At 33.7% G+C, this 21989-nt stretch overlaps 3 protein-coding genes across 3 annotated transcripts; 2 read left to right on the plus strand and 1 right to left on the minus strand.

The window, feature by feature from the left end:
* The first annotated feature begins 247 nt into the window (after nucleotides 1–247).
* On the plus strand, nucleotides 248–10507 carry LOC134254542 (replication protein A 70 kDa DNA-binding subunit-like). Its single transcript, XM_062737066.1, has 18 exons — nucleotides 248–388; nucleotides 551–598; nucleotides 746–827; nucleotides 997–1105; nucleotides 1354–1472; nucleotides 2458–2517; nucleotides 3253–3294; nucleotides 3460–3583; nucleotides 3825–3996; nucleotides 4126–4318; nucleotides 4567–4706; nucleotides 5136–5205; nucleotides 5419–5568; nucleotides 5802–5923; nucleotides 8875–8988; nucleotides 9131–9238; nucleotides 9447–9533; nucleotides 9666–10507. The coding sequence occupies exons 1-18, from the start codon at nucleotides 353–355 to the stop codon at nucleotides 9765–9767; spliced, it is 1878 nt and encodes a 625-aa protein (XP_062593050.1). The 5' UTR covers nucleotides 248–352; the 3' UTR covers nucleotides 9768–10507.
* Nucleotides 10443–14377, minus strand: LOC134254546 (uncharacterized). Its single transcript, XM_062737074.1, has 2 exons — nucleotides 14143–14377; nucleotides 10443–11018 (listed from the first exon to the last, which is right to left on the minus strand). Exons 1-2 carry the CDS (start codon nucleotides 14296–14298, stop codon nucleotides 10788–10790), a joined length of 387 nt encoding a protein of 128 aa, XP_062593058.1. The 5' UTR covers nucleotides 14299–14377; the 3' UTR covers nucleotides 10443–10787.
* Nucleotides 14348–21669, plus strand: LOC134254545 (mitochondrial fission process protein 1-like). Its single transcript, XM_062737073.1, has 3 exons — nucleotides 14348–14455; nucleotides 15559–15686; nucleotides 20759–21669. The coding sequence occupies exons 1-3, from the start codon at nucleotides 14392–14394 to the stop codon at nucleotides 21083–21085; spliced, it is 519 nt and encodes a 172-aa protein (XP_062593057.1). The 5' UTR covers nucleotides 14348–14391; the 3' UTR covers nucleotides 21086–21669.
* Nucleotides 21670–21989: the final 320 nt, after the last annotated feature.

Consider the following 21989-nt stretch of genomic DNA (forward strand, 5'->3'; position numbering starts at 1 on the left):
TCAAATGTTTGGCTTACATTTAGAAATTGAAATAAACAGCAGAAAAAAGATTTATCCCTGCTTACTCTTAACAGGATTATTTCATTGAAAAGTTAGGTAATCATCATTTTAAAGATGCTTTTCTTTAACTATGGACAAACTTGAAAAATACTTTTGGTCCCTTTGTGGATTCATCTATGTTATGTTAGTGCTTTAAAGCTAATGTAAATATCCCTATCGTAAAACACACACGCGACTCTGACTAATCGCTAAATATTGTAAACAGGAAGTTTTGGTATTTAGAGCATGCGTGAAATTTAGCGGGAAACTGCTGATGGTGGTAAAATCAAGACGTATAAAATAAAGCACAGATATGACTAATTATAACCTTAGTGCAGGGGCCATTGAGGTAAGTTTTCTCTAATATTTTGGTTTCTGATTGCAAGATGTAAGAAAATTCAAAGAAAATAAAAATACAGACCCACATTTTTTTTGTTGCCATCTGTAAATTTCAGTCTTGTCACCGTTTATGTTCTTTGTTACATACTTGACAAGACTATTCATTTTTTAGGCGATTATCAATGGACAGAATTTTGACAAACCAGTGCTGCAAGTTATTGTAAGTTGTTTAGATTATCAATGTGGTATTCAATATTCTGTGTAAAATTTATATATTTTGTCAATCTCACTCAGTGTTTGAATAAAACGTCCTTTCTTTTATTTAACTGTAAAACAAGTTTTTATTTAACAATGGCACGATTTTCAGAGTTCTAAGAAGATTACAACACAGGGATCCAATGCTGATAGATACAGATTGCTGCTTTCAGATGGTGTCGTCAGTTACTCACGTGAGATAGCTACCAAATACGCTTTTAATCTTAACTATCTAAGAATCCTAGAAAACTTAACTACTTTTAATCACAATAGCTTGGAACAGTATAATTTTGATGCGAAGAAGTAAGTGCCCATTGAAATTTTAGAATGGGACAGTTTTCATCCAAATTTTTGATTTTACAGATGCCATGTTGGCCACACAATTGAACAGTTTAATGGAGTCAGGAGAGCTAGATAATTTAGCTGTTGTACAAGTAGACAAGTTCCTCTGCAACACAATACAAGGAGACAGGTAAAGCGATAATTCATAGGGGGGGAAAATACACCAGTCCAATATCGTTAAAAATGAAGGTTTTATTCACACAATACATTTCATATAAAAAAAAATTGGTAAATTATATTCATAATGGAAAATAATAGCTTTGATATTCAATATTCAATTCCAGCACATCTCACCAAAAGTCAGTAATTTTTTGACAGCTCATATGCACATGTTGGTTAAAGTATTGGCTGTAATTTAGAAACCTTGGTGTATTACAGGCGTGTGTTGATCATTTTGGATTTGCATGTTCTACACAAGGGGTCAGAGGTCGACCAGAGATTAGGAAATCCTCAACAGTACAAGGCAGGAGCTGTTCAGGGCACGGAATCAGAACACAGTAAGGAAATCAGAGGGGGTAGAATTTTTCCTGGGTGTAAACATTTGATGATAACTGCTTTATTATTTTTTTTTCAGCTCATTCATCCTTACTCAGTTTTAAGCTTCCAGGCATATAGCTTAGTAATTATAAGGGGAGATATCTCTTTATAAGACTTAACCAGTTGTATGATCAAATGAATATTTGTTTATTTTATTCTTTTAATCATACACATGTATATAACTTGATAAAAATGGCATAAATTACTGTATGCCTTAATGTTGTGAGTTGTGACACCTTAGTTGTGCAAGATCATGATGGTAATATTGGTACCTAAAATTAAAAAAAAAGTTTTGATCAGTGTTGTACATAATCTATATTTGCAAATTTTTCCCTGGATTAAAAATTTAGCAAGCAGAAAGTTTTTTTATGACATAAAACTGATAGTATATATATGTTTGTTCATCAGACTAAGATACAATGAGCAATGCAGAAAAAATGATTGTTTTTATTTCCCTTTTATTATAAAAATTAAATTAAGGCCATAATAAATAAATTGCTAGATTCTCATCCAAATTTTTTTAACAATCGAGGCGGGCGGGCGGCTTTTATTTTATATTTTTTATTTTTTCAATTTTGCAGATTTTTTATTGACCTGGTCAATCGGTGTAATTTTATCTACAATACCCGAATAAAAGTCATAGTAAAGGTTCAATATCTCTTCACATTATCACCAATCTTTTTCAACCAATGACCCTTGTTTAAAATATATACGCATGTATTACAGCAATTAGGCCTACCATCTTTTCAGCTGTCAACATCATGTCCACTTTCGCAGGATTTAAAACGAAAGTAGGATGGTAGATGAATACCGATCCCGATCAGAATTAAGATGAAGAAAAACAGAAATAAAAAAATCGAGGCGGGGGTATAAAATCGGGGCAGGCGGGGATGAGAATCTAGGAATATTTTTATTATGGCCTAATGTTCAATTTTGTTTTTGTAGATTCTGCACAGTGCCCCCCTCAGATGCCTAAACAGGAGGGGGTGGGTCAAAGCTTTATTGGTAAATATCTTATTAATATTAATAATCTTAGTATATAAAAAATTTAGTTCTAGTACAAAGTTATTTTATTAATTGTCATACTTGCATAAAGCTTCATTGGAAAATGGCATTAGAGTTCCTGTATTTGTACAAAGCTTTATTGGTAAATGTCATAAGTTTCAGTATTTGTACAAATATTTCAGGAAATATTACAGGAAACGATCTCAAAAATCCACCCAAACTTCTCTTCTTTGACACCTGCTGAAAAACTTATATGAATATTGAATAATGAAAATAAAAAAAAATTATGCTTACTTGGGAATTTTTTTTCTGAAAATGGATTAAGAACCAATGTATAAGTACATCAGTAGATCTGTCATCATGTATATGCATGTTAAGCCATTTAAATGTATGAATACATATACTGTATGAACATGTTTAGCATCACATTTTTGTATTGTTTTGTGATCATTGACATTCTTCTGGACATTTGTATTATGTATGATCATTAACTCAGAGAACAATATTAATGTAACTTGGTCATTTATATAACTGTTTATATACATGTTTATAAAAACAATTTATATTTTTAAAAATGTTTAAATTGTACATTTATGTATGTTGAAATGCCCTTCGGGGCCCTTGATTAGTAAATAAAATATCCTGTATCTTGTATCTTGTACATTTTTGTTCCTACCAGAAAAGAAAATTTAAGATCTGCATGTTTGATATCCAAATTTTTAATCTAAATTTTAGGGTCTGTGTCAGATAAGCAGGTCAACAACAATGTGCCGAAAGGTATTTATTCGTGAGAATTGCACTAAATCTGTGAATAAAGAGAAAGATATAAAAGATAATCGGACTGAAAAAGCTTTTAAATAAATAGATAAATGTACATTCTGTTTAAAGTTACGATTCTTTACCTTAAAAATATTTCTGTTCTACTTGACCTGAAAATGACAGCTGCAGGGAATATGAATGGAGCACCCAAGAGCAACTACTCCTTAAAGGCCAACACACCTGGGGGTACACCTGGAGGCTCCACAAAAGTACACAAGATAGACAGTCTAACACCTTACCAAAACAGGTAAAAATCTCTACAAGATCATCAGTCTATCAAAGCAGTTAAAAGTCTGCAAGATTGACTGTATAAAACCATACCAAAATGGATCAATCTACACCAAATTGACAGACTCGTGCATAACCACAAATATCAAGTTTCCACTAGAGCTTCAGTATTGCACCTTACCAGAAATAGCAATAGTTGTGTAACCTTTAAAACAAATAAGAAAAGAAAAGAGTAAAATGGTGTATATGTGTACTTGCAGATGGAGAATAAGGGCTCGTGTAACCCAGAAGAGTGGAATCAGAACTTGGTCAAATTCCAGGGGGGAGGGAAAGTTGTTCAGTGTCACTCTCACTGACGACTCTGCAGAGATCAGGGCCACAGGATTCAATGACGCTGTCGATAAATTTTACGATTTACTGGAAGTCAACAAGGTAAATACCAAAGGAGTAATCAAATAAATATGGACCTCTTTGTGTCATCTATTGATTCATTCACCATTGATAAGCTATATGTATTCAATTGTTCATGGAATTTTTTCTGAGGAGAGCCCTATTTTACAGGTGTATTACTTCAGTAAAGCCTCCCTGAAGACTGCCAACAAGCAATACACGACTGTCCAGAATGATTACGAGATGACGTTTAACGCAGACACCATGATTGAACCTTGTGATGATGACAGTAGTTTACCGACGATGAGTTTCAACTTCGTCAAAATCAATGAAATGGACAGCAAGGCTCCAAACTCTCTTGTCGGTGTGTTGAAATTTTTATCAAAAGATTATTTTAATCTAATACATGCAAGTATTAATGACCTAAGAAAATATAATACAAAAGCTTTTGGAAAAAATTGGGGGAAAAAATAACAATCAATGCAATAAATCTGTTGAAATGGAATGCGATTAGTTTTATTTTTAGGTAAAAACTGTTCATGCAAAAGAGGTCTTAAGGGAATTGATGATGTCACCTATATTTTGATGTAATAAGATTTGCTGTTTTGTTAGATGTTATTGGTGTAGTGAAGACCTGTGGGGATGTGACCACCATTATTGGTAAACAGAGTAAAAAAGAGATCACCAAGAGGGACCTACAGATTGTGGACCAGTCTGGGATGTCCGTCAACATGACACTGTGGGGGGCCGATGTAAGTAAAACTCGGGGGTGGGGGCCTGATGTAAGTAAAACTAGGTCATTGTGTGGGATGTCCATCAACATAACACTCTTGGGGGCTAATGTAAGTAAAACTAGTTGTCTGTTGTCTGGGATATTCCGTCAACTTGACTCTCAGGGGGGGGGGATGTAAGTAAAACTAGGTCATTGTGTGTGATGTCTGTCAACATGACAATCGGGAGGGGGGAGGGGGGGGTTGATGTAAATAAAACTAGGTCCCATTATGTAACTAGGATGAAAGTAGAACAACAGAGCTGGATATTTATAAAAGAAAAAAAAACATTAAATGTATCAAAGGTGTGAGATAAAGATACTTCATGTTCCAAAATAAAAATATCAGTGATGGTGAGACATATCTTTGAGTTTTGAGTGATTAATTCAGTTAGGTTTTTCACTGTTGTAGGCTCAGCAGTTTGATGGTTCAGGCCATCCTGTTTTGGCAGTCAAAGGAGCAAAGGTTTCAGACTTCGGAGGTAAGATATGTAGTGCTAAAAGTAAACTGTAATTATAGATCATGATGTTTATCCTTTCTCATTTAGATTTATATATGTTTGTAGACTTCAGGATGTGTGTTATTGACTTTTGAACCAAAACTTTTTTTAAATGATAAATTTTTGTTGTAAATTATTTTTTGGCAAACATGAAACATGCAGTCGATATTGATATTGGAAAACTCTGATTTTTAGGTCGCTCCCTGTCAGCCATGGCCTCTAGTCAGATCATTCACAACCCAGACCTACGAGAGGGACACATGCTAAAAGGCTGGTTTGAACATGATGGTCACAATATGGACTTCCAAGGATATAGAAATGACAGCATGGGAGGAGGTGGAGGAGGTAAGGCTAGCATGAACTGCTCTTATAATGAAGAGGCTTACAGGACTCTTAGCTTGGCTGATACTCTAATTAACGCAAGTTATGTGCAAATTTTTTTTGGATAAGATTTCAATAAAAAAGATACTCTACAAAATTCTGTAGTATATGGGATCAAGTGCGATTCACAAATTTTTATAATCATGTTAATGCACTTGGACATTTCAAAAACACAGATCTGTATGTTGTCTTTCCAGGTACAACAAATTGGAAGAGCTTTGCTGAGATCAAGTCTGAGAACGTTGGGGCAGATAAGCCAGAGTACTTCACCACTAAAGCCACAGTTCTCTTCTTACGGAAAGAAAACTGCATGTACCAGGTGGGAAATCTACAAAGTCTAAAGTAGACAAAAAACATATCCAAATGGAAAAGAGGAAAAGTCAAAAAGTACACAAATTGGCCTAATTTCAAAATAGGACAATTTTGCACCTGGATATATCTACAGACTATATATTTTTTCAAAACAACTTTCTTTTTTCAATATCTTTTTCATATTTTCCGTAAGAGGTCTTCAAAATAGCATATGTATATGGCCGAATTTCGTACATTTTACGGAACGTCATAATGACGTTGTGAATTTTAACACTTCTGAGTTCTCATAAATAAAGTGGTAAATATTTATTAATTGATGAGAATTTGACAAAAACGTATTTTACAATATATATACAGATAGTACTTTAATATTTTGTTAATAAAAGATAACTTAAATTGAAATTATAATGTCAGGTATAAACAACCTTAGGTACATGTACAAGTGAAAATGACAGCGTGTCCATTTAGCGCCTGTGTTTATCGCAGTACACGTAAATAATTAGATACATTGTAACATTTCATTATTGACATTGATAATGTTTTGATAAATTTATTAATAATTTACACAAACTTTAAGCATTTGATATTTTAATCAACCTGCATATGTAAAGCCAAGTCCAGGAATGTAGCAACCGGGGGTGGGGAGTAAATGTTAAAATAAAAATAGTACCACATACAACGTAGAGAACAAGTGCTGCGTTTAATGTTTATTCCTCATATGTAAGGCAGTCCCGAGGTACCGCGTGATATTTACACATTGACTTGTGAAGATATTCTTTTTCTCAAAGTAATCATCCTCATGTTTTAGCAAAATGTTATCACGATCATCAACTGCAAAATTTTTAGAAAAAATTATAAATCGATTCATTTAAAATAATCAGTACAGTGTGTTTATTGACAATCACAAGACAGGGTTATGAAGTTTCATTTTCCCCTGTCATCTTTCTGCTTTTCAACATTTTCAACTATCGGGTATTTTCGACACTTGTGCATTTTCGAGCAATACCTATACTTCGTTGAACGAATACTTCCGAGAGCAGCTTTAGCAAACTTCTAATGCAAGAACGCCGTCTAATCAGAGGCAGATCCAGGGCCGGTGCCTCGGGTGTGCGCACCCCTCCCCCCTTTCGAATTTTTAAAACAAGATTTACTATATTAAAAACACATTATTAAAATCAGGTTTCCTTATTTTTGTGTGTGGGGTGTGTGTTTGTGAATTTAACCCTAGGGCAGGGTGCCCTAATTTTTTTATCTTGAATTATTCATTACATCCCGATCTATCGAAATATCAAAATTTTATTTATGGACAGGCCTGCCCCGGAAGACTTTTAGGACAAAATTATTAAATCTAAATGTCACTTTTTTGTTCTCTCCTATAAGTCATTTTTTTGTCAAAGTAAATAATCCTATGATGAGCGATGTCGGAAACTAGTTTTTTACCACTCTTTTATAACATATGTCATAATTAATAAATTGATAAATTCATTATTTATGTAAAGGCCGGCTAAATATTACACTATTTCTATTACATATTATGTTTTTTTTTTAACAGGATGCTTTACATTTTGTTTGTCAGTAATAGACACCCCCAACCCTAAAGCATACACATGGAAAACGAGGCCACAAACTTGGGCTGACATATTTAAAAATCACGATTTGATGAATATATTGGGTCATTTACTAAGAATATTTTTTAAAAAGCATAATCTACATATTAAAATATTAGTGCCCCCTCCTTCACTCTCTCGCGCGCGCTCTCTGGAACATGCTGTCTACCTTTTGATATTCAGACTAAATGAAAAATATCAATGTCCGAGCAAAATATAACCATAAAAAGATTCAGTAAACATATACATCTGACCTGTATTTAGCTATGTTATTGTAGACATTTACAAGTTAATATCGCTCGCGATCTACCCGCTGCATGATAATGATTATGTAACACAGTCACAGTCTCACAGAATATATTGAATACATGTAAGTCTATGCACTTACTTAAATAGTAATAATGTTATTTATTTAAATTTTAAACATTTTTTTATTATCTAAAGTTACTTATTGATCTATAATCATCACGAGTACGAAAAATATTGAAGTTCCCAAAAAAGTTTGACGTCATTTTCTGCACATTGTGACGTCAAGAGAAAAAAAATTGACGACTTGTCAAATGTTGAAACAAAAAACCAAAACAAGTAGACCTATTCTGGTTATAACCTGGCTACTTTGGAGGGCTTCTGTTAAACAATGGTCCAGAACAGACATGCAGATGTGGAAAGCATAGACTAACCCGAATACATTTCTATTTTTTTTTTTATGTTTTTAATTGAACTAAGAACTGGGGTATTAAAATCTGTTTAGCCTACGCTATTTACCATGCATAAATAATGTATTTATGCTAATATAAAATGGATTTATGGTCGTGTTTATATAATTTACAGTAATTTTTCTTATGAAAGATTTAATTCTTGCAATGTGAGGTTTTAATAACATGAAATTATATAATGTAAATTTGCTTCTGAATGTGCCAGCTGACCAAACGACATTCATAAATATTAATTTTAAACATGGGGCGCATTCCTCTCGGAGAAAAAAACTTCTTCAAAAATACGCGCAAGTTACCAATGATTGATTTTATACTTTAATTTTTTTCCGAGAGGAATGCGCCCCACTTAAAATTTTAAAATGAATCTGAAAAATCGGTGAAAAATTCTGGAAAAGTCAAAACCATTATAGGTTTTAGCCGTTAATTGAAAAGCCAACATCCGGTTTGGCTAAAACTACCCACCCATGCATTGACGAAGTCGAGTAGATACGGAAACCACAAATAGTTTTCAAGAAAATGATGATTTATTTTTTAAGAAATTCACAGGCCCTATATTGTACTTTCTGACTTTTGTTCTTTGAAATATTGTTCTTTGCATTGTATTTCAAAATATGGGTATTGATTTCATATTGTAGGCCTGTCCTACAGACTCCTGCAATAAGAAGGTTGTGGACCAGGGAAATGGAATGTACAGGTGTGAGAAGTGTGCCAGGGAGTTCCCTAATTACAAGTGGAGGATGATTCTATCGGTAAGAGGGCAGAATTGTCTGATTTAACATCCTCAATTTATTATTAGGTGTAGTAATAGATCATTATCAAATATCTGTTTAGATTACAAAAGAAATTTTGTTGTACATTATGTTCATAATGGGAAGATATTTTATATTTTAGGCAAATCTAGGTGACTACTCAGACAACCAGTGGGTGACCTGTTTCCAGGAATCGGCCGAGGCTATGTTAGGAATCCGTGCTGATGAACTAGGATCTCTAAAGGACTCGGTAAGAGTTGTATTTTTTAAAAAAAACTTTCTTACTACTTTCACTGTATGCTGTTTAATATTTATAAACAATAATATTTATGTTAGGGGAATTTATCATGCTATTAATAATAATGTACATGACAAAATTTATCATTTGTGTTTTCATTACAGATTTTTTCTTAGTAATGAGTATTCTACAAAAAGTGTCCCTTTTTTTGTCTTTCCAGAATGAAACAGCATTTGATCAAGTGTTCCAAGATGCCCTTTTCAAGTCATACATCTTTAAACTTAGAGCGAAAGTGGAAACTTATAATGTAATATCAATATTACTTTGCTTTGATTTTAAGACAAAGAAAAGGAAGTACATGTAAATTTTCTGTAACAGTAAATTTTGAAATGGAATTGTTCAGAAACAAATGAATAATATTAATATCTCTTTAACACAGGATGAAAGTAGGTTGAAGACAGTGACGATGAATGCTGGTACTATTGATTTCAAAGAACAATCTCAGAGACTGATAGAGGAGATCAAAAGATTACAGATGTGAAGGCACACCTCTGTCATCTTAGATATACAGTGCTGTTGTTAGTGAAGTGAAGATGACAAATGGCGTCTTTGTATTTACATGTGTATATGATGTAAATTTCAGGTGCCAGAATAACCTCATTTCCTTAATTCTTTGGACATTGGTTCTTTAGTTTGTTTATTTTAAGTTAGTGTATTATCAGGGAATAAAGGGTTTAGAAAAGGGATTCTGAATCAACCAGAAGATTATTAGTGTATAGTTACAACTTTTCGTCATAAATCTGTATGAATAAAGCATGCAATTGGGGGGTATTTACATTTTAGTTTTGATTTTTAAGGGTCAAAAAGTTATACAAACCTGTATTAACTGCTTAAAAAGAGTATTAATTTTTCTATTTGCAAAAGATAATGGGATTGATAAAAAGAATATTGTCAAACTTAAATTTCATAATTTCAACAAAAAATATGTTCATCACCAAACACAGTGCAATTATGCTGTACATTAGTATATTCATAGAAAGTATCAAGGATTCTTCTTCATTTTAATGATTTTGATACGTGCAGTAATTGATACGTGCTCTTTTGTAATAGCACTAGAAGGAACTATAGAGTGCTGTAAAAGCTGTACTGTATTATGTGTATATTAAACCTGTCACTGATATCCTGTGGACAAATTTAAGTACAAGTAAGGCATGGAAAAGATTTCTTGTAAGTGTTTATTTGTATAAACAATGAAAGAACTGAAATAAATTATTCAAGTAACATGTCTTGGCTATTGTTACTGAACGTTAACACTTGGCAAGGAACTGCATGTCCACTTTTTTTCAACTATTAAATAAATCCTTGTAATTCCATTCCAGTGATGTTGGTATTGCACTGGCATTTAAAATTCATATTGTAAATGCATTGATCAACTTCAGTAATTCTTGTCCTTTGGAACTTCATGAAATATGAAAGGAACTTTATGTACTTGGTACATTTTCCTGAAGTACATGATGTTTACTTTTCCCAATAGGAGGAAATTGTAAGATGGAGGTAAATATTATGATTGCATCTGATTCACATTGAAGCCTTGTGTTATTTTAGAGAAGTCTTTACTGAGAGATTTAATGGACTGCACAGCCTCCCTTGTAGAGATGGGTTTTATGTGACTTGTATCAGGCAGGCCTTGTCTCTTGGCATCAAGAGCCAACAAATGACTCACTTTAGAATTAATTTTGGAACACTCTTCACTCCTTTCTTGGATTCTCGTCAGCTTTTCTTGTTCATAGATCTAAATTAACAGAAAAACAATATGTATTTGTGAAACACTGATGCTCCAATATATGGTAGCCCATGACAATGGTTTAAGTTTCTCGAATGCAAGTTAATATACAAGGTCAAGAGAACAAAAATGTTTTTTCCCAAAGAGAGGTCTTAAGCTGTATCAATGAATATGCCTCTTTATAAATATGAAAGCCCAAGAACCAACCATTGAAAATGTAATGGCCAAGGTTAAAAGTTTTTAAATTGTGGGTCAAGGTCAAAGTGACAAAACCAATGATACCCAGGGAATTGACTTTTCACATGAAATAGGACCAGGTAGATGTGAAATATTAAAAGCCCTTAGTGCCAATTGATCTAAAAGAATTACTAGGGTTGATTTAAAATATATATATATATATATATATATATATATATATATATATATATATATATATATATATATATATATATATATATATATATATATATAAAATCCAAATTCAAATGATAAACTCAAACTTTTATCTAAAGCGCTTTCGCCCCATGCGGGCTCATCAGTAGATTTGAAATTGTAAACAAGTTACATTATGACGTCATCCTCGTGACGTTATGTAGGCAACGTTAAACATAATGACTGTGACGTAATAGTAATCACAGTTAAATGAGGCGCACAGATAAAGTTTTACAGTTCATCTGATCAAAGTTAAGCGCCTATTATAAATGTACAATAATGGAGACATTTTATATAAAATGTACATAATAAAATAATTTGATATAAATTCCTTTTAACAGTTCAATTTTGATTTAAACAGATTTATAAAATATTGTTCTTTGGCTTTCCGTAATTGTTCATTTTCCTCTTTTATTTTGTAAAAAGGAAATATATAAAAATGTCCTTTACCACAAGAATCAAAGTGTTCACTACATGGCGTGTTTCGTATGGTCGGATCCTTAATCTGTTGTTTGTGCACGCGAATACGGTCGGCTAATTTGGTTCCGGTTTGTCCTATATAATTTTCCTCACATGTAGGACACGTCATACAGTATATAAGGTTTTTAGATTTACACGTCATAGAAGATTTAACGTCAAACTTCATTCCGTTTTTAAAAATAATGGTTTGTCCGGTTTTTAAAACTTGACAGGTTCCGCATCGTGGATCCTCGCACTTAGAAACCATCGGTTTCTCGGGGTTCGATGTAAATTTGGCAGTGGTAAGAATCTTTTTCAAATTGGGAGGTTGACGCCTGCTGTGTAGTATATCCTTTGGTTTAATAAGGTCCCTTAATGTTTCTGATTGTTGAATAATAGGGAAAAATTGTTTGGCAGTTTTAAAGATGTTGTGATTTCTTGGGTTGTGGGTTAGAACAAAAGGGATCTTTTCGTTGTTCTCCTCTTCGTGATGTCTAATAGTACGTAATTCGTTAATGGGTATTTCCTTTGCCTTTTGTATAGCAGCCTCAATTAATTTTGATGGATATTTTTGTCTAGAAAGAAAAATTCTTAGTTCACACAGTCTTGTATTTCTGCGATCCTCATCAATAACAATAGTACAAATTCGCCTGGCCATATTGAATGGGATGTTTCGTTTAGTATGGGAGGGATGGCATGAGTTGAAAATCAAATATTGATGGGAGTCTGTGCTCTTGTAATAGAGATCCGTTATGATTTTTCTTCCCTCTTTTATAATAAGAATGTCTAAAAATGGCAATTTGTTTTCACTGATTTCCATTGTAAAATGCATACTTTCATGGAGCCGATTTAGAATGCTGTTAAACTGTTGTAGATCTTGTAGAGATTTTGTCCAAAAAATAAAACAGTCATCTAAATAACGTTTCCAGTTTCTTTCAATGTATGTACCAAAATCCTCTCCAAAAAATGTTTTGCATTCTGAAAAAAGTTTTTCCTCCAGAAAACCTAGAACGAGAGTTGCGTAGGTAGGGGCGACTTTTGTCCCCATTGCTGTCCCTTTTGTTTGTAGATAGTACTTGTCATCAAAAAAGAAATGATTATTTTGCAAAACTATTTTAAGTCCTTCGAGGATAAATTCTTTTGAAAATCTCGGCTGGATTACATCTGGGACAAAATCTCTACAAGATCTACAACAGTTTAACAGCATTCTAAATCGGCTCCATGAAAGTATGCATTTTACAATGGAAATAAAAAAAAAGAAAAAGAAAATGAAGTTTCCAAATTTCATTTAACACAAGCGCTTTCTGGATTTCATAATCCGTCTTCAGGTGTACATAAATTGAACTGATTGTTTTGCTTAGTAACGTTAACTATGACGTCATGACGTCATGAGAGTCTTTGCAGGGAAGGAAGTAATCTATGACGTCATAGTATGGCTACGTTACGTAAAAGTTAGGGAAAATCAAATTGGACAATAATGGACAATAAATCACATATTTTTCAGTCTCAATAAACAAAGTAAACAGAAATTCTAATTGATGATATATAAAATTAGGTAATTTCTCAATGTTAATGTTTGTTCAGTTTTGGTGAAAAAAGATTTATGAAGTAGTTTTCTTTTGCTAATCTCATTGCAGTGGAATCTTTTGCTAATCTCATTGCAGTGGAATCTTTTGCTAATCTCATTGCAGTGGAATCTTTTGCTAATCTCATTGCAGTGGAATCTTTTGCTAATCTCATTGCAGTGGAATCTTTTGCTAATCTCATTGCAGTGGAATCAGTTCAATTTATGTACACCTGAAGACGGATTATGAAATCCAGAAAGCGCTTGTGTTAAATGAAATTTGGAAACTTCATTTTCTTTTTCTTTTATAATTATTTTCACCTGTGTGACATCGACTGTGAACTATTTTCAACTATATATATATATATATATATATATGTAGCTCAAACTCCAAGGTCAAGGTCGAAAGAAGGGCAGACCCAGAGGAATACACGTGAAATTTGAAAACAATAATTCTTATTTTTCAAAAATTGTAAAATATCCTTGATATTTCCAAATAATTTTTTCGCGCTTGTGTGTTTGGGGGTAGCTGCAGAACTGTAGCTCTGCGAAAAAATATATACATGTATTGACACTCCGGTGTGTCAATATATATTTTTTCGGAGAGCTACAGTTCTGCAGCTAGAAAAAATAAAAGTTGAAATCATGGTAATGCATGATAGTTATGAAGGATAATACCTTTCGTCTCTCTTCTGCAGCGATTTGTTTGGCCTGTATTTCTTCTTGTGTAGTGTGATGACGTTGATATTTTGTTAATCTCTCAGGGGGTTTAGATTTACGACAGGGAGACCCCATATCCACATCAAACGAGGTATATTTACTGTCTTCTTCCATTTTTAAAGCACGAGCTCTTGGTTGTTTAGGACGCTATTTATAAAATGTCAACTTCCGGTTGAAATATGCACAACTTCCGGGAAGCATGTTGGCATGGAAAATGACTTTGAAAAGGGAGATGAGGATTTTTTCAGAGATACATATGTGCGGTACCTAGGTACGGTATCTTTTTATTATTCTTTTGCAACAAAATGATGCGAGGAAAACACAAACATGTTTTTGATTAAATGCCAATCAATAAAAACACAGGAGTCTGAAGTTTTTATCGTAAAAAAAAAAAAAAAATCCGGAAAAAAATTTTCCTACCCTTAACTAAAAAAACCCCAGGATGGCAACGTGTTTTGGGGGGACCCACCTAAACAAATAGATCTGGGCTTGGCCAGAAAAATCTCGCGACTAATTCAGTATCCGGAGTGTTTGTGCTATTTATTCAAGTTAAGAAATTAAATCTGCTTGCTGACTACGGGCCGTTCCTAGCCCCTTTTCCACTTTGACAGCTCATCCTGGACTCCATGCCACTAAACCGGAAGTGAACTCCGAGGTGAATATATGACGTAATTGAAGAAAAAGAACCAAAAAAATGCATGTAAAACTTCATGTCCAATTTTATGTTACCATACGTGATCAATAAAAAGATATATTTTTCAAACAAAATAATGCTTTATAAGGGCGCTTAGTCTAACTGTTTGGCTCTTTGTCGACATGGCTTTTCAGTGATTTAAATTTGGCGCTTGTAAAAACTGAATTATCTGTCCTTGGTACACATCGTCGTACAAGTAAGAAAAAGAATAAATAACTTTTTAAAGTTCTATTGAATATATTTAAAATAACTGAATCAATTTACGTTGAACAATTATTTATTTTATTTCATTTGAACAAGTTTTTATAAACGTCAAATATACACTGCGAGATTCTCTTCCGGTTTAGTGGCATGGAGTCCAGGATGAGCTGTCAAAGTGGAAAAGGGGCTAGGAACGGCCCGTAGTCGTCAAGCAGATTGAATTTTTCACATTAAATAAATAACAAAAACGCTCCGGAAACTGAATTAGTCGCGAGATTTTTCCGACCAAGCCCAGATCTATTTGTTTAGGTGGGTCCCCCCAAAACACGTTGCCATCCTGGGGTTTTTTTAGTTAAGGGTAGGAAAAAATTTTTCCGGAATTTTTTTTTTTTTTTTTTTTTTTTTTTGGACGATTAAAACTTCAGACTCCTGTGATAAAAACAAGGACTGAAAGAAGACTTTTTTTTTGTATATTGCAGGATACAGTAATGAAGTCGGCGAGGCGTTTCGAGCCCAGGTTCATGTTAGATGGGTCTACCTCAGTTATTTTGTAGCCAGTGGTTATGTGGTGGCAGACGCCATACATAAAGGCTGGGAAACTTCTCAGGTAGACAGGGCCATGTATATAGAACATATCATGGTCTCTTTTATAACAGTTATCTTTTCCTCAGATTTCATTTGTAAGATCATAGGCACTTCACTTGTTTCGTATACTGGATACCCCTACTTATTTTGTGGTATTCAAACAAGTGCCTGTGTATAAGATTGAAAGCCACTGGAAGATTCAAAAGAGGAAAAAAGGCCCTCTCCCCTATCTTGACTAACACATTTAAACAGGTTGGGAACACATCCCCTTTAGCGAGATCATCTCGCTAAAGCGCGATTATCCCTCTCTAGGGGGAGAAAATACATCTCGGAAAACCGAGATTTGTACTCCGATTCAAACTGTAATCGTGTTAACTTCTGAAAAAGGAAAATCCGGAAGCAAGTCAACCCATTCGATAAATATTTATTGTCTCATCTCAATAAATTTGCTTCAAAACATTGCCTCTACTGCTGCAAATCATGGAAATCAGAATAAGTTTATGAACAATAGCGTAGCCTTCCTACGGAGAACCACAGGTGATAATTATCAGTACCATTAAACTTACTTCGTTGTTACGGTTATTGTAATTGTACGTTTACCTTATTTTTTTGATACGCCTGCTTGAAAAGCGGGATTATATATCACTTTGGACTTTCCGTAGGGCATGGCGATCTCGACGCGAAGTCTGTTTGGTGAACATAGATTCTCAAATCGCCTAATTGACTGATATTAAGCCACGCCTTCTTAATGTGGATATTCTAACAGATTATATTAATTCTGTATATTTTACCCGTGAAATAAAATAAGATAAACGTTCAATGTCTGTTTTGAATTCTTGTCCTACATAAATTAATCAACCCTAAAAATTATTTTACCCTATACTATTGCACTGTCTCAAACTTTGCAAGTTATATTAGAAACGTGATATTTTAGACGGCTAGAAATGGTACATGTACATGTAGATGGACGGTTAGGTGGGGGGGGGTACTAGGAAAAATACAGTAGGTAGGTTGTGCGACTAGATCTCTTTAAATGTATCATATACCAATATTTTAATCAGGCGTGGTAAAAGCTATCGACATAACCATTTTCAAATCACAACCATTTTATCTGAAAAACAATTAAAGACTCTTTAATAAGGAAGCTATTCATAAACGGTAGATCATCGCTTATATAAAAAGGTGACAATAGCATCTCAATAACTCAAAAAAGAAAACAATTACAAGGCATAATAAAATGTAAAATTCGAAGTATTACATGCAGTGTTCTAGATATTCTTTCAAAATAAAGCATGCCTATAGCAGTATGCATCCGCCGCCAAAATACGGCTGAAATTTTGCCGACTCCACATTTAATAATAAACAATCAAAACTTTTAGCTTTTTTTTTTATTTTATTGAAATTTTGGGGGCAAATTTTTCAGACCCCCCCTTTTTAAAATATAAAAATGCCACCTGGTCTGTCTTCTTTCATGTATAGCCTTTGTTTTGGAAAGTATCTGATTCCCTATTAAAATTTATACATGTAAACTTATGCAGGATCCCAACATATGTTTCCAACGCAATTAAAATGTCCTCAAACGAAGAACTGTTCATCGCCACCGGTAAAAACATGAAGAATTTATGTCATTAAAATACGAATACGTAGGGCATACTTCTTTAAATTATAACAACACGTTAAAAGCAGTAATTTCAACAATGCAATTTCGCATTTTTTGTTTTCTCTAATTTCGTATTGTTATGAAAAGTAATTCAAGGTAACATGTTTTTCACTTTCCACAGGTACGTTTCAGTATTAATGAAAAAGGGTAAGTGGTAACTGTAAAACTGTAGAAAAAAAAGTTCGAAGCTACACCCCCCCCCCCTCTCTACCCATACGAAATAGGATTTTCAGGTTTGGACAATGGTCAAATTCTCCTCTTTTTGTCATTTTTTTTTTCAAGTTGATTTTTTTATCTTTGAATTAGCCCCCCCCCCCCCTCCTTTTTACCAATTTGCTTCCGACGCCGTTGAATCATGCTTTTCTGAATTTACAAGTTTACCATGTATCAACATTTATACTAGCACGTCAATATCGGTTATATAGACTCAATATATTTATATTGAGTCTATATAACCGATATTGATGTAGTATATTTGATATATTTGATTTTTACTTTTTTTTATTAATTTGCTTTTCAATATTCTATTAAATTAATGGTTTATCACTATTCTGTACACATCTCACTTTATACTTTTTTTTAATCATGACTTTTCCACAAACGTTACAACCCTGTTGCGCTTCCGTACTACTTAGCGTCAACCAAAGATTAAATATTTAAGCAAATATCATGGGTTTCTGAAGAGCATTATTTTCAACATTTTTACAAGAATGGAAAATTAAGACCCTAACGAATATAATTTAGATATCTATACATGTTTTATATGCTTCAAAAACATATATGACTGTAAATCTTGAAACCTTCGCTAAAAAAGGCACGATTTTCACGTGGATTTCAGCCTCTTATAATCACACGCAGCAGTGATTGTCTTAAATTTCTAGCCAATAATGTCAGTTTTTTCTAGTAAATTCACGCTTTGATGCAGCTTTCTCCCGGATTTTCAATACGCACGAGATTTTTGATTATTTTATAACGAAAACAACAAAATTACCGTTTATGGTAATGTTTTTTCTTCCGCTAAAGAGGGATAATCCCGCTTAAGCGAGATGATCTGGCTAAAGGGGATGTGTTCCCAACCTGTTAAAAGAAAAGATTGATTCTTTTTATTTTGTTTCTTAGAATTGTATTATGTAACGTTAAATAATAAGCCTAGAGTTAATTTATTAAATAATGAATAAGTGTGGCACAAAATTTAGCATCATTTTAGTTGTGTTATCTTATGATTTACAGATATATTGCTAAAATAACCCACTTATCCAAGATTTAAAAAAAAGACAGAAAAAAAATCAACAACTGAAAACATAGGTCTGGAGCTTAAAGGGCTTTGCCCCTCGGCCCTCACCAAGGCTTTGTTCACACACCCCTCCCCCCGGCTTTTCAGGAGGGAGGTCAACATTACCGCTACATCGCCAAAAATTTCAACTCATTACCGCTACATTTTTAAAAATTTTTGACCGATCATTACCGCTACATTTTTTTGACCAAAAACAACTCATTACCGCTACATATAGAATCAACTAAGTCATTCCCGCTACATGTATATCGAATGGTATGGTAATGAATATGAGTTCCACAATCACTATGTATATAGTGAAGTACAATTTCGATTTTAATTCTAACCAGAATGAGTAATATATATATGTCTGAATTCGAAATGTAGTTACATTAAACTTCACTTGAACGTGGCTACTATTGAGAAGTTAGCAGTATTAGTTATCGATGGATATAAATTTAGTAAAAATAAAACTTTTAAAACTCAAAAGTGTTGAGGAGATGGGATATTTGAACCTGACCATGTAGAAGGGAAACAGCTCTTATGTGTATGTGTGGTTCTTTAAATCAATTTGTACATGCACGCATAAGTGGCTGACTAACGAAAGAGGTAATAGCGGTAATGTATACTTTTATATGTAGCTGTAATGTAACGTTTTTTGTAGCGGTAATGAAAATTTCGAAAATGTAGCGGTAACGATACGCACCCTTTCAGGAACCCTTAGAACTGAAATCCGTGTTATTTTAAAATTATATCATGAGAATGAACAGAAGGAAGACCAAAACCCTTCTTGCTCTTTTGATTGCATTGATTTCCAATTATTTGACTTGGCTAGCCAAAAGCCAGTAAATACATATGCATAATCATCTTGGAAACACGTATAAGTTTTTCATGCACATACTAAAAAAATATCTTTGTCAAGTCCCTGCCTTCAACAGAGATATACTTAGCCTCAAGTAAAAATTATCCAAAAGTCATAAATTCAGTCAAATAAATCTAATTTAAAACTGATTTTGAAATCCAAACAAACGAAACTTTTAACTTTGTTTTTTTAGGCTCAACTTTAATTTTAAACATGTACGTTTTAGAATTCAGAAAAAAAGATCTACGAAAGGGGTGGGGGTTGACACTTTAAGAAAGGGGGACGGGGCCAGAGGGAGTTATGATACCAAATTTCATTGCAAAAGTTCAAAAGTTTCTCGAGATATTGCATGGAAATGAAAGTTTTACACATTCATAGGATTTTTGAATTTACGACCTTGACCTTTGACCTTTTGACCTCAAAATAATTTGGAGTCTCTTTTAGGCCATATGGAGTTGTAGTATAAAATTTCACTTGAAAAGCTCAAATTCTTCTAGAGATATCGCACGGAGGCGAAAATGTTAAAATGGACAGGAATTTTGACCTTTTGACCGCAAGATCTTCCTTAAGACATTAGCAGTTTCTCAAAGCTTCAAGATATCACGTGGAAACGAAAGTGCTACAGAAAGACAGAAATACTGACAGATCAAAAGAGTTGGCCTACATTTAAATTTTAGTGAACTTTTCAGTGAATTAAAAAAATACGTAATAGACTGTACCTATAATAATGACACAATGAGTTATATTATTATAGGTATTACATTTTTTTTTAATTTACAGCCACGTAGCATCGTTTTTGAAAGTGGGGGGGGGGGCAGCCAGAGAAAAAAAAATCTTTTTTACTTACCTGAAAAAGTTGACAATCAAAAAAAAAGGAAAGTTTCCCAAAGTCGAAAAACCTATTTCGTGTGTGTGGGGGGGTTAGAAATCAACTTTTTTCCGATGCCAATTTCTTTCAGTACCAATACTTTTATACTACATTTTCCTTACATCACAAACAGTTGGGGGGGGCAAGCAGTCTTTCAAAGAACATTTCCTATATTATAAGTAATGTTGGAAAAAAAGTGGGGGGGGCAGGCCCCTGTTGCTACGTGCCTGAATTTACTGAAAACCTCGGTAAAATTGATAGGTATGCGAAATCCTGTGAACAGATATAGACGGACGGACAGACATACCAAAATTAATATACCCGACTTGAGACCAGAAACATGTAACAAAGAATCTTATTTATACAAGCTATTTTATTTAAATACAACTACATGTCTCACTGTAAGATGTTTCGTATATGTTTTTTATCAGAAATCCTGGGAAGACGAGCGTAAGAAGAGACAGCGTGTTGGGTTGGCAGTAGTAGACACACTTATCTGGCAGGGTCTGGCGTCCGTGGCGATCCCGGGGTTCACCATCAACCGCATCTGTACCTACACCGGGGTACTGCTGAAGAAGGCCACCACCTGGCCCGGCCCCACCAGAAAGTGGACTACCACCGCCGTGGGACTTCTCTCCATTCCCTTTATCATTAAACCTATAGATAGGTCAGTTGACTATCTGATGGAAAACACTCTCAGGAAATGGTATGTTGGACCAGTCCTGAAGAATGTGGTTCATCACAAGAGAAATGACTGACAAAAGGAATGTAGTATCCTAGCGTTACACGATGCTCTTAATTTTTTTTCAAGCTATAGATTCATTTGGTAGCTTTTTTCCCCTATTGTGCAAAAACAAACATTGACATTCAAGGATAAAATGGTCATGATTTTATGGACAGCGATATACATTGTAAGATCTTAGGTCAATCTATGGCCTCTGAGGTGACTTCGATCTGTAGGTGAATATTTATTATTGTAGAACGATGACTGACAAACGCAGATGACAAAGATATGACCTCGTTTGACCTCTGCACAGACGGACAAAAGTCTGTCCAATTGGACATAAAAGTGTCATTATTAGAATTTACGTAATGAATTAGGCTTAATGAATAACGATGAGTCAGCGGAAGTTTTTCTTTATTTTTATTTGGTTTGTTTTTACGTATCAAATATTTGAAGTAATTTTTTATTTTTTTTTTCAAAAACAGTTTTCATCTAAAGTTCGTTCAAATAATTTTTATTTGTATATACTAGTACTCCTTTGTTGAACTAAATTGTTGTCACTTTTCAAATACTCAGTCTGAGATAATCGTGTTCAATCAGGTTTTGATCTTTTATTTATATTTTTTGATTGTTCAGTATTGGAATTTTAGTTTATTCTTATAGCAAGTTGATCAAATAAAGTAATGTTAAAATCGTTGAAATTCTATCGTTTTCAATAGCGTTTACACTCGTAAAAAATACATGTATATGTATTACAGTTGAATGAAAATTATTCTTGTAATTGAATACTAGTAAATTCAGTTATGTTTGCCAGTCTCGTGAGCACACATGTACACAATTTGATGTCGGCAATACTGGAGTTCTAAAACACATAAATTCGGGTACATGTAAATATGCCGTAGAACCAGAAAAAAAACTCTGCTTTTACGGGGTGGAAT

This window comes from Saccostrea cucullata, unplaced genomic scaffold (genome assembly GCF_032062105.1).
Source record: "Saccostrea cucullata isolate Sc308-1 unplaced genomic scaffold, CSIRO_AGI_Scuc_v1 ctg19, whole genome shotgun sequence".
Classification (NCBI taxonomy): domain Eukaryota; kingdom Metazoa; phylum Mollusca; class Bivalvia; order Ostreida; family Ostreidae; genus Saccostrea; species Saccostrea cuccullata.